This window comes from Trichomycterus rosablanca, chromosome 7, assembly GCF_030014385.1.
Source record: "Trichomycterus rosablanca isolate fTriRos1 chromosome 7, fTriRos1.hap1, whole genome shotgun sequence".
In the NCBI taxonomy this organism is placed as follows: Eukaryota; Metazoa; Chordata; class Actinopteri; order Siluriformes; family Trichomycteridae; genus Trichomycterus; species Trichomycterus rosablanca.
Genome location: NC_085994.1, coordinates 33,973,935 through 33,992,080, shown reverse-complemented (window position 1 = coordinate 33,992,080; position 18,146 = coordinate 33,973,935). Strand labels below are relative to the sequence as shown.

The following is an 18,146-nucleotide window of genomic DNA, read 5'->3' as shown; positions in this document are numbered from 1 at the left end:
TTAAAATAATGAAAAGCACATTTTATTGACAAAACTAACTACATAACCTTCAATAATACATTGGCCCACTGAGATCACATTCAGTGAAAATAATTAATACAATTAAGGACAAAAGTTAAAGTCAGGAGTGAGGATGCAACCTTTCCCTTACTGCTTGTACTGTGGACGTCCACATCATGGAACAGTTTTCTCTAAACATATATTTTATTAAAGGCTGCTGGAATGTTAGAAAAGAAAAACAGTACTGAACCTTAATTCCTTCAAAATAATCACTGAAGTTTGTGAAAACTTCAAGCATTTTGGCTCAAAGCAATAACACTTGTAGTGTATTAGCCTAACAGCTTAACAGCATATAAACAAAACATAATTGTCATAAAAACATCATTTTCTAAAAAGAAGTGTGGTAATACTTGGTAATACAGTGGTAATAATGCACTGTTTGTTCAGGGTTGACAAGTGAAAAAATGGTAATAAAGGCTTAATTATTTGGCAAATTGTGTCACCAATGTATATTTGTGCAAAAAAACAAAAATAATGCAAAAATAATTCTAAAAACGAATTGTTAAATGCATGGCAAATCATTTAAATTGTAGTTTTACTCTACATTAAAATCACTAGTGTTAAACCTACATATTACATATGTACTGTACAGAGCAAATAGAAAATCATCATATCTTGTCAAAATCTTTGCCTTACATTACACTCTTTAAATTGTAATAAATTAAATCTATTTAAGGTGTATAACCCTCAACATAAAGTAAAAACAACAAATACTTGACTAGTAAATATGTTCAAACAAGTGATTAGCCCCTTAAAGTAAGATCTTATACTTGCTCGGATACAACCAATCACCATCCATATCACACACTAGGTTAACTGGTCCCCACTTGACACCAATTTTAATGATTTTAATTACTTTAGAATAAAATCAGCTGTTCCTTGAGAATTCCACTACATTACTTTTATAGATTTTGTTTTTATGCTATTATGAAGTATGATGATTTTCTACTGACACCCTAGCTGTTCATTTACACTTCAAATACAGTGATTATCATGAACAATAATTTTAACACATATCACCAATTTTTACTGTATTAAAGACAACTTTCTCAAATTTTCCTTTAAATGTACGTTTAAGAGCATTTATTTGATCAGTAAAAAGTTTGCAGCTGTGTCCCAGACAGTAAACTTATAGGTAATTTGAAGAAAATCAAACTGTGAAAGTTAAGAGTTGTACTGTTAAATTTGCTATACTTTGGTCATAATTTGAGATATTTATAATTCAGCATAAGGTTTTCATTAATAGTGCTCTGATAAAGTTGTACGTTTTTTTCCCATTCTTTTTTACCAGTACAAGGAAATACGTTAAAATTCTTGCCAATTGTAATCACTTGTATGCTATTGTTGCAGCAGACAGAGATCAGAGTAAATGCGTTCTTTGTATGTACACTCTACCTCCTGTCAACCTAATGTCCATCCCCATCATCACTTTCTGCACATATTTGGAAATGTTGAAACCATCATAAGGCAAACTGCTAATAGTGTTCACCCTGGCAGGATGTAGAAGAAAGACTGTTATATGGTTTGGCATGTAAACTATGAGCCTGCCTCTTGTTCTTGTCCCAGAGCCTCCAGCAGAAGGCCCATGGGTGTCCTCTTCAGCCCAATACTCTCGAGCTTGTTCTCCACTTTGTTTTTAAAGCTTCGTAGTCTCACTGAGGCATGGACCAGGACCACTGAAAAAAGAGATTGGAGAAAAAATTAGAACACAAACACATAGCACATTAGTGTCTAAATTCATTTTTGTTTTAAACAGAAGGAAACTGCATTCCATTTCTACCATCATAGTTCCAAAAACATCCAGAGATGTTGCCGAAGAATGCCATGAATGAACATCTCTGGGTCTACCTAATTTGTGTGCTTTCCAATTAACATAGCATTAGATGCCACAGATACCCAAGTTTTGATCTAAGCATTTATTTTGTTGAACTTGGACTACTATTACAAAAAGACTTCCAAACACTTCTGACCATACTGAAAGGCATCAGTTAAATACAACAAAAATAACACAAAAAACAGTAAAATCACTAAAGATACTAACTTAAAATGGGGAAGGTGATTCCAAAAAAGAAGACGGCCACTTCTCCTATGACAGAAAACAGAAAGTAGCTGGAGCCCATGATGAAAATCAGACAAAGCGAAGGATGGTTCCTCCGGAAGCGTCTCACAACTGGTTTGTTCTCTGCAGCCCAAACAAAGCCTACAAACACCAGGGTCACCACACTTGCTCCAAGAAAAAGCTGTAAAGGCTGGAAATACCTGGGTAGAAGCAAGAGGTATAGAAGTAAGCAAAAGGGGAGGGAAGCAGGACAAAGTGAAAATATAAGAAAGACAGAACACGTAACTAAAAATACATGGAACATGGTGAGAAACATGAATTTATATGGCAAACATGAAATAACGTAAGGACAGCAGCATTTGATGAAAAAATGTGGGTACAGTTTATTGGTCACAACTAATAAACTATAGAAGACTTTTGATGTAACTAATGAAACATTCTGAAACAATGAACATTAAAATGCTTGCGGGCGCCCAGGTGGCACAGCGGGATATACCGCTAGCACACCAGCGCTGAGATTCTGAACTCCTCGGTTCGAAACTTGGCATTGCCACCGGTCGGCTGGGTGCCATCTAGCGGGCATAATTGCCAGTGCCTGCTGAAAGGGATGAGCAGAATATATGGGTGGGGTCTTCAAACACTATGTAAGGACCCTGATCGCAAAAAATCAGGGATCCCCAGCAGCGGAAGACAAATTGACTACGCTACATTGGGAGAAAATGCATAATGTATATATACAGGGGTTGGACAAAATAACTGAAACACCTGGTTTTAGACCACAATCATTTATTAGTATGGTGTAGGGCCTCCTTTTGCGGCCAATACAGCGTCAATTCGTCTTGGAAATGACATATACAAGTCCTGCACAGTGGTCAGAGGGATTTTAAGCCATTCTTCTTGCAGGATAGTGGCCAGGTCACTACGTGATGCTGGTGGAGGAAAACGTTTTCTGACTCGCTTCTCCAAAACACCCCAAAGTGGCTCAATAATATTTAGATCTGGTGACTGTGCAGGCCATGGGAGATGTTCAACTTCACTTTCATGTTCATCAAACCAATCTTTCACCAGTCTTGCTGTGTGTATTGGTGCATTGTCATCCTGATACACGGCACCGCCATTGGATGCACATGGTCCTCCAGAATGGTTCGGTAGTCCTTGGCAGTGACGCGCCCATCTAGCACAAGTATTGGGCCAAGGGAATGCCATGATATGGCAGCCCAAACCATCACTGATCCACCCCCATGCTTCACTCTGGGCATGCAACAGTCTGGGTGGTACGCTTCTTTGGGGCTTCTCCACACCGTAACTCTCCCGGATGTGGGGAAAACAGTAAAGGTGGACTCATCAGAGAACAATACATGTTTCACATTGTCCACAGCCCAAGATTTGCGCTCCTTGCACCATTGAAACCGACGTTTGGCATTGGCACGAGTGACCAAAGGTTTGGCTATAGCAGCCCGGCCGTGTATATCGACCCTGTGGAGCTCCCGACGGACAGTTCTGGTGGAAACAGGAGAGTTGAGGTGCACATTTAATTCTGCCGTGATTTGGGCAGCCGTGGTTTTATGTTTTTTGGATACAATCCGGGTTAGCACCCGAACATCCCTTTCAGACAGCTTCCTCTTGCGTCCACAGTTAATCCTGTTGGATGTGGTTTGTCCTTCTTGGTGGTATGCTGACATTACCCTGGATACCGTGGCTCTTGATAGATCACAAAGACTTGCTGTCTTGGTCACAGATGCACCAGCAAGACGTGCACCAACAATTTGTCCTCTTTTGAACTCTGGTATGTCACCCATAATGTTGTGTGCATTGCAATATTTTGAGCAAAACTGTGCTCTTACCCTGCTAATTGAACCTTCACACTCTGCTCTTACTGGTGCAATGTGCAATTAATGAAGATTGGCCACCAGACTGGTCCAATTTAGCCATGAAACCTCCCACACTAAAATGACAGGTGTTTCAGTTATTTTGTCCAACCCCTGTATATACAGTATATATACTGTATATATATATATATATATATATATATATTTCCATCTTGGATCATAGATGCAGGTTGGTTTTTTAATAGTGCTGACATTTATTACTGGATTTTGGCCTTGGCACAAAACTGGTAGTTCTCTAGATTATCTGAATCTTTTCATACTGTTATGGATTGTAGATAGTGAATTTTTAAGAACAATGTTACTTTAGCTGTTTGACTATTTCCTCATACTGATTTTGGAATGTCCCAAATAAACCAGTTTTCAAATCTCTTAACTAAGCACATTAAACATCATTCATGTAGGGTAAATTAGTTTACTTTTTAACTGACGTTTAAGGGAACAGTTACATTTAGTATTTTAAAAAGCAAACATGCTGTGAGATTGCAGATTTTTTTCCCTCGTTTTCCCCCAATTTTTATCCCCCAGTCTAGTCGTGTCCAATTACCCTGATTGCATCCTCTATACTGATTCGACCCTTCACCGCTGACTGAGGACGCCTCTCAACTGACATGCGCCCCCTCCGGTACGCACAGTCAGTACAGATAGTGCATTTTTCACCAGCATGAGTCGAGTTCATATACTTGACGGACTGTGTACGGAGGGCCACACCCCCACCAGCATTATTCCTCAGCCCTGTGCAGGCGCCATCAGTCAGCCAGCAGGGGCCGCAGTCGCACCAGATATGAGGACCTATGATCCGACTTTCTTACCCCCTGACCCTGAACAACAGCCAATCGTTGTTCATGCAGCCGTCCAGCCTAGTCGGAGAGGTAGAGCTGAGATTCGATACGATGTATTCGAAACCCCAACTCTAGTGAGCTAGCGTACTTTACCACTGCGCCTGAGCGGCGAGATTGCAGATTTTTAAAAAGAAATTAGCCATATATAACGCACGAAAACATTTCAATACTGGACTGAAAATGTGACTTGTGTCTTTATCAAGCAAAAGAAAGCAATTCCCACATTTGAACACAAATTGGAGGGATTTTAACACAGAGGGATGGATGATTATTCAGTTTATTATTTAATTTAGAAAATATAGGTACATTATTACCATGCTATATACAGGCACAATGACAGTATTGTTTCCTGTATAATTTTCCACAAGTGCTCACTAGATAAAGCAGTTTGTATCTGAATACAGCACTACTATTGTTACCAGTGTAAATGCTTACATTCAGTAGGCTATAAATAGTGAATGGGTGAACACGTCACGTTTTCTTACCCCACTAACAGCAGAAAAGCCGCGACGGATGCAAAATAGTTGCTCTGGTAATACAGCAGGTTATTAATGATCCGGTTGTTCCACTTCTCTAAATTACGAACATCTGGCACAGAGAATCGAGCTGAACTCAAAATAAAATCATCTAGTGTTCGGAAAGGCGGAGGCTGAACGTCCGCCATTTTCGGTGTTGTTGTGAAACTACATTACCCAGCATACACTGCGATCAGGCGCCTCGTCAGGGTAACAAAGGGAACATTAAATAAAAACACTTTAAGACGTTTAAGACTATTTTGTTTAGTTAAGTGATAAACATAAGCCTTCTAAAAAAATCATTGTTTCTTTAACGATACTGGTTTGACCTTAAGCAAAAATGTGGAGGAATTTTAGCCCAAAACTGCTTTGGACCAGAGTAGACATAGTGCTAGGTTTACAGACAATAACTGATTGTGTCAGGTTTTAGTGTAGGTCAGGACTTAACTACAACACTTGACTAGAATGTTTATTCTGTTTTTTTTCCCACACCCATTCAAACGTAAACGTTTTTAGTCTATTTTCTGATAAAGTGTAAAATTTTCTACCATTTTCTCCCAATTTAGCATAGTTAATTTGTCTTTTGCTGCTGGGGGATCACTGATTTACATTTACATTTTTAGCATTTGGCAGACGCTTTTATCCAAAGCGACTTACAGTTATGACTGAACACGATTTTAAGCAATTGAGGGTTAAGGGCCTTGCTCAGGGGCCCAACAGTAGCAACTTGGCAGTTTATATTGCTGCTCACGCCTCCTCCGACCCGCACAGCACTAAGCGGAACCCTTTTTCACCCATGCACTCTGCACAGGCACCTCTCTATCTGCTAATAAGGGTCCTTACACCCACATAGTCCGGTCATCCCGCCCTAGCAGAAACATCTCTGCTGCAGGCACTGCCAATAATTCCCGCTAGATGATGCCCAGTTGAGCAGTGGCAACTCCGAGTTTCGAATCGAGGAGTTCAGAATCTCGGCACAGGTGTGCCACCTGGGTGCCAAAAAGTTGTTAGCAGTAAAACACCAGCAACATGGGCTGGTGGTGGTATTATTGTGATTTTATTTATTTATTTAGCCAGACCCTTTATTTTCAAACAATGATGTTTCTCTTGGTTAGCAGTACCTACTTTGGTTTCTGCTACATCTCTTTAAATACCATGTTTGACTAGTTTATTTCACACTGTACAGTGATAAGCTCTGTCCTTTGCATATACTAGGCTGCAGTTCTTGTTTTCTAGGATCTTTCAACTTTATGGATTGCTATAACTCAGTTATTACTGAGACCTTGTAGAACTTTTAGATTTTACAATTCTATTATTTTACAGTACTTATAATAGTAAATATTAAATGTACTGTAGATTTGAACCCAGGTATACAGGAACCTGGAGCTGTGCAGCACCCTTGAATGCCATAGAATAGTTTGTAAATGTTTCTTAATGTGGTTCACTCTGTGGACGTGCACAAATGAACAATTCAACCAAGTAATTGATAAAATACTTTTATTTGTACAATTACATTATTGTGCATGAACAGACCTACAAAAATAATACATATCAAGACCTAAGAAATCATGCACAGGCATTTATTTTAACTAATAACATTTAAAGACATTTTTTAAATAGAGCAAAACATTGCAGAAAGTGAATTTTGGGGTGGTATTAGAAACAGTACTGTACGCTTGATAGACTGTTGGAGGAGGTCCCTAATGTTATCAATCGGCATGATTTCCATTTGTAACTATGCCATACCATTTTAAACCATGTAAACTGCAACAACAACATAATAATGATAGTAATAATAAAATTTTAAAGTTTATAAGGTGCTAAAGCCTCCCTGTTCAATAAGAATAAATACTGTCACAGTCAGCATGGCAACAAAGTTCTACTGATACTGTCCCCGACTTTCATCTTTTGAGGGAAGTTGACTGGGATCCTCTAAAAATGGATTTGCTGAAGAAAAGAGAAATAAACTGATATTAAAAATTAAGGTTATACATAGTGTAACAGTAATACTTAGTCATTTCAGTCAAGCTTATAACCAGGAGAAAGATGATGAGTCCAAAAGTTGGTGTCACAAAGACGTTTATACTGGTTAAAGAAATGAAAACAATGCTTAAGCAATCACCTCAAAAGTCAAACACAACACATTTGATGTCTACAGTAAGGTTTTTTGTCTCACAGAGAGCTTTAACACTGGCACCCTGACTTAGGAGTAAGGGTCGCTGTAGCAGTGGCAAAGAAGTGACTCCCAATTTTGCCTTTTCTTTACACAGATAGCCAATTATGTCTGTTGAGCCTAAGCCCCATACCCATAAATCTGGAAAAAGGATTAGATTTGTGGTTCAAAACTCACGATTTTGAAATTGCTGTGCTGTATATCTGGTAAGCAAGATGCCAAAGCCTTCAATCAGGGCCAGCAGAATTCCCCCCATCATGGCAGAGCCCACCATTGCCAAGGGTCCACCTAAAAAAACACACGCCGAAATATAGCAGAATGAACTGACTATTTTCTAGTCTGTTTAACATAAGATTAAATACAAATGCATATGAGTAAAATTGTGTTCACCAGTAATGCATGTACTGGGTATCCGTGTAAGCACCCATCCCTTTTTTTTGTCTGAAGGTGCATGTATACATGTAGTTTTCTTAAGACTAAACATCATTGGATAAAACTCCAATACAAAACATAGTGATATTTCCTCAAGCATGTACCTATGGCAAAAAGTCTATATTAGATTTAGGAGAATTTAGTGAGGATGCCCGTTTTGTTTTATACTTACTGCGTGATGCCAGAATTGCTCCTGTCATGGCTCCACTAGTAATGGAGTTCCATGGGTCCTCTTTTCCCCTGAGTCGTACCAGGCCACAGTCTATGGTGGAGAAAAGGCCTCCCCACACAGCAAAACTACCTGTGATAATTACAGGTCTTGTTAGGCTAATTAAGATAGGCCTTAAAGCATAATATTTTACATTATCTATCCATCCATCCATCCATCCATCCATCCACATCTAGAGCCTTGTCATTTTTAGCCCTTCCTATGTCAATTGCTGAATGGGCAGGAATAGCCAAAGTTTTAGTCATATAGTGCATTATATTGGACTTATTATAATAAAAAATGATATTATAATAAAAAATGAATAGTAATGCAAAGATCTGATCTGTTTACCACAAAGCCCATTGCAGAATACATTACAGATAAAAAAAAAAAAGCAAAGCTCACCACCAATCTGAGGTGCTCTGATGCGCACAGCATTTGCACTGCCTCTCAGACGATGTCGGACACCCTGAATAATAAAAGCCAACATTCTTAATCCAGAACTACTGAAACCAATAAGATGTATTTAATGTTGGTTTTGAAACTCACCACAGGTGCATTTCGGAAACCTTTGACAAGCTGAAAAATCCCACCCCCGATGGCCCCCATAGTAAATGCACCCCCACAGTCATCTACTATTCTCCATGGGCTAAAACATGCACAAAACAACAAATTAATAAGCATATACAATTATATGAATGATCCCTAAATGCTCATTTTAATTGCTAGCTTTTTATGTTACTTTTTTCATAGTTGAAGTAAAGCTTTTAATACACATGAAGAACATGGCATGACAGTTCAGGTTTCAGTACATCTTGTTGAAATAGCTCATTTCCTGAAAATTTGGCTTATTGTGTAATGCCCCAATACCTACTGCAAAGAAGCAGTCCAGTGATGCTACCACCGCCACACTTCACTGTCAGTATGTTGTTGACGAGCTTATTCACAAGCTCTTTTTTTCAAACATAACAAGCCAAATAAAAACCTCATTGTTTAATTGAATCATTGTTCTAATTTGTCAAATCTTGTCTGGCAAAATATGAATGGGACTAATGTGAAACCTTTTCAGAGACAATAATGATTTATAATTTTTTGCTGTTTAAAATAAAGTGTACATTCACATAGGCACTTACAGTAGTGTTCAAAATAATAGCAGTCCAACACCATTAACCTGATAAATCACTGTTTTTAGTAGAAATGCTATTTCTACATAGCAAAAAATTTACTTGAAAGTGTAGTAGAGTAATGAAAACAAAACAAACCCAACAATTAAGACATGCATCCCACTCATTCTGAGTAATCGAAGCATTGATTGAAAGGGGGTTGTTCAAAATAATAGCAGTGAGGAGTTCAGTTGGTGAAGTCATTCATTCTGCAGAAGAACGGGTGTCAATTTTGGCCCTTATTTAATGTAGGAGGGGGCAAATGTTGCACAGGTTGGTCATAGCGCATTTCCTTTTGAAATACTGGGGAAAATGGGTTGTTCCAGACATTGTTCTGATAAACAGCGTACTTTGATTAAAAAGTTGATTGTAGAGAGAAAAAACATACAGAGAAGTGCAGCAAATTATAGCCTGCTCAGCTAAATGATCTCAAATGCCTTGAAGTGACAACCAAAACCTGAAAGATGCAGAAGGAAGCGTGGAACTACTGTTCAATTGGATCGAAGAATAGCCAAAATAGCAAATACTCAGTCAATGATCACCTCCAGAAAGATCAAGGAACATCAAAATTTACCAGTGAGTACAGAAGATGATTAAATGAAGCCAATTTACCAGCAAGAACTCCTTGCAAAGTCCCGTTGTTAAGAAAAAGACGTTTCCTGAATGGGTTAACATTTGCCAAGGAACACATTGACTGGTCCAAAGAGAAATAGCTCAACATTTTGTGGACTGGTGAAAGCAAAATTGTTCTATTTGGGTCTAGTGGCCGTAGACAGTATGTCAGACGACCCTCGAGCACTGAATTCAAGCCAAAGTTCACTGTAAAGAAAGTAAAGCATGGTGGTACAAAACTATGATATGGGGATGTTTATCATACCATGGTGTTACGCCTATTTATCGCATACGAGGGATCATGGATCAGTTTAAATATATCAGAATACTTGAGGAGATCATGTTGCCCTATGTCGAAGAAGAAATGTCCTTAAAATGGGTGTTTCAACATGACAATGACCCAAAACATCTTGGTTACAGACAAACAAGATTGAGGTAATAGAGTGACCAGCACAATCCCCTGACCTCAATCCCATAGAGAACTGGTGGGCTGACATCTGAAACGTGTTTTTTTGAGGCAAAACCCAAAATTGCAGAAGAACTGTGGAATGCCGTCTAATCATCCTGGACTGGAATACCTGTTCAGAGGTGCCAGTTGATCGACTCCATGCAACACAGATCTCGGAAACAATTGTTCTGCCACTAAATATTAGTTCAGTAATTTAAAGTAAAGTGAAACCTCAAACATTTTCAGTTCATTGTTTTTAAAGAAAAATGCTGGCACTGCTATTATTTTGAACAGCCTAATATTCATTTTTCTTAATTTTCTGTAAAGGATGAACACAAACTGACTAAATGTTGTTAATATTTTGATTTAGAATTGAAAGTGTAGTATTTTCAGTGCATTTGCATTTATGGAAATAACAGTTATTATAATGATTTTGTGCTTTATTTACTTTTTTAAAATCACTATTTTTTTGAACACCACTGTACTTAGCAAATCCTGTACACTCTCTCATTTAAATTATTATCCATATAGCAGTTTATGTACTTGCTAGACAGTGTATAACATAATACTGGTTAAGACCTTCAGTAAATGTTGAAGTCAAGCATAGGTATGAGAAAAAAATGTTTTCTGTGTGACTAAATAGAGTTGCATGGTTATTGGTGTTGTATGAGATGGTTCAAGCATAATCAACAACATTTTTGTAGTTTACACAGAATAAAGGAAAACTACAGTAAGGCAGAAGTTCTGTGGCAGGCAGAAATGCCTTGTTGATGAAAGGAGTCAGAAACCCAAACTGGTTCGATAGGTCATAAATGCTACAGTAAATTAATGAAACAACAAAAAACAACAGTTTGTTATTTTTAACAACAATTAACAACTGTGTTAAGCATAAACATCTTAGAATGCACAACAAATTGAACCTTAGGCAGGATATATAACAAGACCACAGGCGTTCATAATGCAGTGGCTGATTTATAGTGCAGTATAATATAAAATATACAATAATAAAGGCTACGTGATATTAAGTTATGTCTTTCACTTTATATTAAAGAATAAAATAAATGAATAATAAAAAAGAAATATGCAGTGAAGCATATCTGGTAATAAACCACGACCCTGACATGTTTATTATTGTTAGATAAGCTGTACGCATACAAAGAGCAAACACTCTAAAACGAATTAAATAAAACACCCAGGACCTACTGTAAAAAATACATTAAAGTTTACTTATAATAGTATTTAATTTAAGCTGACATGACAAGCCGAGTGAACGGGCTAAGAGTGCTGGAACACAAGTTGTACTTTACCAGGGTTCACGGGCATACTCCTCCATGATAAACTACCGTTTTAGGGTAGGATTTCAAATTATCTTCTAATTATAATGATAGTGCACTAGATAGGGTTAGAACACATCCATTTTACACTATGTAGTGCCCTTATATAGGGACCATAGAGACATTTGGAATGCAGCCCTAGCATTTAGCTTAAGCTGTTTATCAAAACACTTCATTGTTTAACTAAGTGGTTTTCTTGAAATGCTTGATAAAATACATTAAGTTTGTATTTATGTACTTAACTGTAAATCATACATTAAACATTGTAACGTGTTTAAAATGAAACAATGAACACTGACTGAGTACAATCACCAAAACAAAGGCGGAGCGCGTGACGTCGTATTAGTGCGCGAGTGAAGCTGGTTGTTTCAGTTGAATGAGACGCTAAAGTGTGTAAACATAAAGGTAAAATTTTATCTACTGTTAATTATTAAGTGTAAATAATTCCGCATAATATCTCTCTATTTTGCAGTATTTACGCACCAGTCCGAGCAACATGCTTTTAACAAGTTAAATAGCAAAGTGATAACTAAACTGTAACAGATATCTACGCTAAGCTAACGCTAAGCTAACTCATGGCTAACTAGCTGTACAAACTGCACTATTGACTTACAGTGTAACATCAAACTGAGGCCATAAATTACAGCAAATTCGAAACAGCACGCTTATGTTTGACCTCTTTTTTCCTCCAGATGCCTCTGCCACCAGCTCTACTAGCTCGTTTGGCCAAAAGAGGAATAGTTAAGCAGGCAGACCACGGTAAGCCCCCCTTCACACACATTAAATCAGGTTTATTCGCCATTTGCAGTAAGGTCACCATGTTCCCTATAGCTGAACATCATTTATTTTTATAATACTAGATTTCTATAAGGAATGTTCTTCTGTTTACATTCAAATGTAAGGAATATACAGTACATAGGATTGTAGTCCAAAGAACAACAGAGAGTTAAGGGCCTTGCTCAAGGGCCCATCAGTGGCAGCAATTCTGCACCTACTGATCAGTAGTTTAGTACTGTACTTTAACTGCAAAGCCTCCACAGAACAGAATAGAATGCCTTTATTTGTCATATATACATATACAGACAGACAGTACCACAAAATTCTTTCTTAGCGTATCCCAGCTTGTTTGGAAGCTTGGGTCAGAGTGCAGGGTCAGCCATCGTACAGCGCCCCTGGAGCAGAAAGGGTTAAGGGCCTTGCTCAAGGGCCCAACAGAGCTGGGATTCTACTCACTAGGCTACCACTGTCCCTGCCTCAATTACCCCACTCATAAAAACAGATGGGCATAGTTAATTGAATGATTGATTGATTTTATTAAACCATTTCATATTTTTAAAAGAGCCCTACAATGATTCTCCTCATTCCAGAAACACTACGGATCTCATGCCACCCGAACAGTGTTGATTAATTTTTTGCAGTGCAATATCTTTTTATCTCTTTTAGTGCAGTATACTTTTTGTAAAATAATATATTTATATATTTTTCTCTTAGTGCAATAATACGTATGCTTTGGATCTTTAAAACCCGATTCACAAATGAAGTGCACTTCTAGGCTTTTCTTTGGCTTTTTCATTATCAACTTTTATACTGACCATATATCTTACTCTATATATCTCATCTCTAATTTAAGAAGCTGACGAAGAAATCATCGCCGAGGACTATGATGACAACAACGTAGACTATGAAGCCACAAAACTTGAAAATTTACCCACCAACTGGTACAAAGTGTTTGATGCCATCTGGTAAGTTCTACATTATATTGTTTTATTGCTGTATTTTACATTAGGTTACCATTCTTATTTAGTTGTGCTATTTAGTTGTGTGTATTTTTATCTGTTTACCTTTCAAACTTGGAATATAAGCCATCGTAAATGTAATTTCTATAAGCAAATATGAACAGGGGAATATGTATGACAGTGTATAAAAATACAACAAGACAGCAAATAGATGTTGAACATTATTATTATTACTATTTCTTTGGAAATATAATAGTTTAGTTCTATCATCAGATATTTTGTCTTTGTGCTGTTTTTAACAGAACAGTTGGTGTGCACACAGTAAAGGGCCCATGGGAGCTCATCCCTATTTTACACTAAAAAACCTGCTGCGATTTTAAAAGCATCAGTACTTGATTTGTAACGTCTAGTCTTACACTCAACTCAAAAGCACAACCTGGATGATGTTACAGATTCTTTGTATCTCTTTGGTCAAGGAACACATTCAGTCCAGGACATGACCTCCATGTCCTGACTGTTTCTCTTTTTGTATTATTTTGAAATGATGCTTGTAGTCTCATAACAAAAGTTATTTGTTCTTGTTCTCAGTGGACTTCCCTACTATTGGAACGTGGAAACAGATTTGGTGTCTTGGCTGTCCCCCAGTGACCCTGCTGCAGTCGTTACTAAAGCTGCAAAGAAGCAAAGAGGTAAAGGCCTAAATTAAAAGGATAACAAATGGCACCATATTGCTGTAGCCACAAATAGAACATCTGTGATATTTTTGTAGTACTAAAAAAGAGACAGATATGAGAGACAGATGATTTTTATATGATTTTTGTCACTTAATCCCGGTTAGGGTTACAATGGGCCTGGATGCATTGGGAGACACTGGGTGCAAGGGAAGAATACCCTTGACAGGTCGCCAATGCATTACAGGACTTCGGCCAGCTCAAACTCTCAGACATAACCAATATCTGTCTAGACGCCTGACCGGCTGATAACACTGCTGAGATTTAAACTCAAGTAGCAGGCTAGCAAAATTTAGCGCCTAAAATTTAAGTTTTTAGTCAAAGAAATATACGTGTACAAACATGCGATCATATTGGTACAAATTAAATCAACATTATAAACAGTTTATATTTAGTAGTTTTGGATCTTGCTGGCTAAAATCCACCTTTGCCAATCATTTTAAATTTTAATTAAATTTTATATAAAACCAAAGAAATAATAGTCTGGACTCAGAGAAAATGTACAGCCATCTACAGCAGTATAACAACACTTTATAGGATATTGTTGATAATGCTGCACGGAGGCTTCTTCACACATTTTTTCTTATAGTTCCAGTGGAGATTGCAGAAGACCGAGCTGATGGCCACCGGGAGAAGTTGGATAGAGAACGAGAGCGCGAGAAAGAGAAGGAGCGAGACAGGGACAGAGACCGGGATCGGGACAGGGAGCGAGACAGAGGCAGAGACCGAGACGACGGGAAAGACAGAGACCGAGACAGGGATCGGGATAGGGACCGTGAAAGAGACAGACGAGTGAGGAGAGAAGACAGCGGCCCATACAGCAAATCAAAGAGAGGTAGGTGGAGCAAAATGCCACTGTTTTAGCTTTCGAGACCATGTAAATGTAGCTATTTTATTAAGTATTGTCTATCTTAGTATGCTGGGAATTAAACTTTTCTATAACATTTACATTTTTAGCATTTAGCAGATGCTTTTATCCAAAGCGACTTACATTATAATAAGGGTTAAGTGAGGGTTAAGGGCCTTGCTCAAGGGCCCAAGAGTGGCAACCTGGCAGTGGTGGGGTTTGAACCAGCAACCTTCTGCTTACTAGGCCAGTACCTTAATCGCTAGGCTACAACTGTCCAAGCTATAACTTTTATCAAGTGTATGTTTTTGCTACTATATAAAATGTAGGAATGGACTGTTAACGTGTTTATTTTCTTTATACAGGTGGAAGTCGAAAGCAGCAGGAGGAGATGGATCCTATGGATCCCAGTGCTTACTCAGATGCACCAAGGTACACAGTTTACTCACATTTATCCTGTACATCTGTCTAAAAGATGACTGAAAACTAAATACTAATACTGAAAAAGGATAAATCGCATTGTTACAGGGTTGATTAGAAAAAGCTTTTATGTTGAAGCTTTGAACAAAAAAATGTATCTCTAAACCATTTGCAAGAAAAAGAAGCCAGAGAAACCTGGACCAATTGCACCATCAGGTTCACATCATGCAGATGAAGAACTCAACAAGATTTCCAAGTTAGTCAGGGGGACAGTGGTAGCCTGGTGGCTAGAGCTTTGGGCTATCAACTGAAAGGTTGAGAGTTCGAATCCTAGCTCTGCCATGCAGCCACTGTTGGGCCCTCGAGCAAGGCCCTTGGCCCGCTCTGCTCCAGGGGTGCCGTGCACTGGCTTGACCCTCTGACCGCTCTGACTCCAGCTTCCAAACAAGCTGGGATATGCGAAGAAAGAATTTCGTTGTTCTGTACATCTGAATATGTATATGACAAATAAAGGCTAGTCTAGTCTGCCTTTCACTGATACTCAATGGGCTTTACAATTAATGCCACTATATTACTTATTAAAGAGTGAGTTCAAGAGACAGGTCTCTCCCTGCATGCTACAGACTCTGTACTATTATTGGTACCATTTCACAAACGAATATCTCACAATAAAATACTATAGAATGAGTATTTATGTACAAATTGTAGGATATCTAGACTGTTAGTTTAAGCTTGAGTGTTTTATCACACAGTGTCTCTCTTTTATATACAACAGTTTTATAAGGGTTATAAAACCCTAAATAAGGAATCTTAAATGGCATGTGGAATTAAACATACAGCTATTATTTCTTTTGTACTCTTACTTAGGGTATTGAGTTTCTTGAAAATGATTGAACAGTGCTTTCCGAACATATTAGGTGGACTAGATTGTGACATGCTTCTTAAAGGGTGTCTGAGAACAGCCTAAAATAGAAATGGAAACGATCTGATGTTTTGTTGTTTAAACAGGTGATAGGGAGGGTGGAATCTCAGCAGAGCCACAGACCTGGCCTGACGTCCACTTTAACACAAATGGGGTCTCTGCCCAGTCCTATATGTGATCTCTGAGACTGGTCCGAGTGGTGGTGGGGAGTCACATAGAGTACAATTGTGATATGGCTCTGTGTGGAAACTCAACACTGGCGGGTGATAAGAAGCGGCTGCAGATTAGACACACGTCAGACGATACGTTTAGTGATCCGGTTGTCCTTGATTAGATCGTAGCAGCAGATTCACAATCAGGAACTGGAAATGATTCGATTTGGAGATAAAGGGGGGAGGGGGAAGTCCAGGAACAAAATCAGTAGGATGTTCTTAGCTGTCAAACAAGGCTGTGTAGTAAATTAACACTAAAAAAGGAAAATGCATGCTTATGGCTAAATAATATAACAGCTTGCCCTTACATATCCCACTTTGTTATTTCCTCTGTTCAAAGATCAGTGTCCGTTTTCATACGTGTTAAATCACTTTGCTCAGCTGAGTAGTGTAAGTATAAAATCAAATCAGACTCTAGTGGCTCTGTTAAATAAAGGAAATGAAATTCTTAGTGGATAATGATATTGATTTTTGAGAACTGTTCTGTAGTCCGAATGGACTCGATCCTAGTGCTTGATCTGTATTGCAATCCACTATTTGATGACCTTCGCTGTAGATCGTAGACTGTATATTTTAAGTGAAACATACACTGAAGTAATAAAGTTTGTCTTGCATTTGTGTGTCTAGGGGCTCTTGGTCTGCTGGCCTGCCCAAGCGTAACGAGGCTAAAACTGGGGCAGATACAACAGCAGCGGGTCCTCTGTTCCAGCAACGGCCGTACCCCAGTCCTGGAGCTGTTCTTAGAGCTAATGCTGAAAACACCAGACACGTGGAAGAGGAGGATTCTGACTGAGCATGAATAAAGCATTTATAGAGCCTTTATAACAACCTACAGTAATAAACATCAACACCACCATTCTCAAAACTATAAACATTATAGGCTCAATGTGCTTTCCTACCACCCCTTTATAAATAAATCCAGTTTTATTGTCTGTATTTACATTTTTGGCATACTTTGTATGGCAGTTTGACGTTCAGTGCAGTTGTAAATATAACGATTGTATTATACATTTTGTAGTAAACCACAGCTGCTTTTAATTGTGAAATGTTTGACCAGTTTAATTGTTTTACATTCATATAAAATTCGTCATTTTAAGCCATTTGTGAACTTTACTCTGTAAATTACAATTTTTAATTTTGTGTGTGGTATGGTGGTGCAGGTAGTAGTGACCAGAAGTGACCTATAATGCTGTGCTGCCCCCACGTTGTCTGAGCAGCTTGACTTGTTTTCTTTGAATACTGTTTTTTTCCTTCGTTATTCTTATTGGCAAATGACATGTTTTTAAATGTATTTATACCTGTTTACACCTGGTAATTACCACAAATAAATGCACACACCACCAAAAACTAGATTGATTGCACCCAGTTTTCAAAACAGTTCCACTTTTCCTCTTAAAAACAGATAATTACATGTGACTTGAGAATACCTGCAGAAACCCTAGTCATTGTAAAAGTAAGTAAGAAATAATGCACACTAGGACAAACTAACAAGATCAAAAATAAAGTATACTTTTTACCTGAAACCTGCACAAAAAGATTTTAATAG

At 38.1% G+C, this 18,146-nt stretch overlaps 3 protein-coding genes across 5 annotated transcripts; 1 reads left to right on the top strand and 2 right to left on the bottom strand.

Annotated features, from left to right (window-relative positions):
* praf2 (PRA1 domain family, member 2) lies at nucleotides 1-5,511 on the bottom strand. The gene is made up of 3 exons (XM_062998606.1): nucleotides 5,333-5,511; nucleotides 2,102-2,319; nucleotides 1-1,736 (listed from the first exon to the last, which is right to left on the bottom strand). The coding sequence occupies exons 1-3, from the start codon at nucleotides 5,509-5,511 to the stop codon at nucleotides 1,597-1,599; spliced, it is 537 nt and encodes a 178-aa protein (XP_062854676.1). The 3' UTR covers nucleotides 1-1,596.
* A 1,331-nt stretch (nucleotides 5,512-6,842) lies between these two features.
* Nucleotides 6,843-11,746, bottom strand: timm17b (translocase of inner mitochondrial membrane 17 homolog B (yeast)). Of its 2 annotated transcripts, XM_062998605.1 has the most exons (6): nucleotides 11,706-11,746; nucleotides 8,725-8,824; nucleotides 8,581-8,644; nucleotides 8,140-8,268; nucleotides 7,713-7,823; nucleotides 6,843-7,309 (listed from the first exon to the last, which is right to left on the bottom strand). In XM_062998605.1, exons 1-6 carry the CDS (start codon nucleotides 11,729-11,731, stop codon nucleotides 7,242-7,244), a joined length of 498 nt encoding a protein of 165 aa, XP_062854675.1. In that variant the 5' UTR covers nucleotides 11,732-11,746; the 3' UTR covers nucleotides 6,843-7,241. The 2 variants fall into 2 exon arrangements, with proteins under 2 accessions (XP_062854675.1, XP_062854674.1); XM_062998604.1 differs by lacking the exon at nucleotides 11,706-11,746 and having other exon boundaries at nucleotides 8,725-9,164.
* Nucleotides 11,747-12,071: 325 nt separating this feature from the next.
* pqbp1 (polyglutamine binding protein 1) lies at nucleotides 12,072-17,952 on the top strand. Of its 2 annotated transcripts, none has more exons than XM_062998603.1 (7): nucleotides 12,072-12,137; nucleotides 12,425-12,491; nucleotides 13,366-13,474; nucleotides 14,057-14,157; nucleotides 14,789-15,034; nucleotides 15,412-15,478; nucleotides 17,228-17,952. In XM_062998603.1, exons 2-7 carry the CDS (start codon nucleotides 12,425-12,427, stop codon nucleotides 17,391-17,393), a joined length of 756 nt encoding a protein of 251 aa, XP_062854673.1. In that variant the 5' UTR covers nucleotides 12,072-12,137; the 3' UTR covers nucleotides 17,394-17,952. The 2 variants fall into 2 exon arrangements, with proteins under 2 accessions (XP_062854673.1, XP_062854672.1); XM_062998602.1 differs by having other exon boundaries at nucleotides 13,363-13,474.
* The last annotated feature ends 194 nt before the right edge of the window (nucleotides 17,953-18,146 follow it).

Bases quoted from the DNA above. Each gene is read 5' to 3' on its own strand.
- pqbp1 (XM_062998602.1), top strand. From the start codon at position 12,425: ATGCCTCTGCCACCAGCTCTACTAGCTCGTTTGGCCAAAAGAGGAATA. The intron at 12,492-13,362 runs GTAAGCCCCCCT...CTCTAATTTAAG, and splicing joins AGTTAAGCAGGCAGACCACG to AAGCTGACGAAGAAATCATC. The intron at 15,035-15,411 runs GTAGGTGGAGCA...TTCTTTATACAG, and splicing joins ATACAGCAAATCAAAGAGAG to GTGGAAGTCGAAAGCAGCAG.
- timm17b (XM_062998604.1), bottom strand. From the start codon at position 8,859: ATGCTTATTAATTTGTTGTTTTGTGCATGTTTTAGCCCATGGAGAATA. The intron at 8,645-8,724 runs GTGAGTTTCAAA...TTTATTATTCAG, and splicing joins GTTTCCGAAATGCACCTGTG to GGTGTCCGACATCGTCTGAG. The intron at 7,310-7,712 runs GTGAGTTTTGAA...TCTTTTCTTCAG, and splicing joins AGCACAGCAATTTCAAAATC to CAAATCCATTTTTAGAGGAT.
- praf2 (XM_062998606.1), bottom strand. From the start codon at position 5,511: ATGGCGGACGTTCAGCCTCCGCCTTTCCGAACACTAGATGATTTTATT. The intron at 2,320-5,332 runs GTAAGAAAACGT...GCTTCTACCCAG, and splicing joins GCTTTTCTGCTGTTAGTGGG to GTATTTCCAGCCTTTACAGC. The intron at 1,737-2,101 runs GTTAGTATCTTT...CTCTTTTTTCAG, and splicing joins AATCACCTTCCCCATTTTAA to TGGTCCTGGTCCATGCCTCA.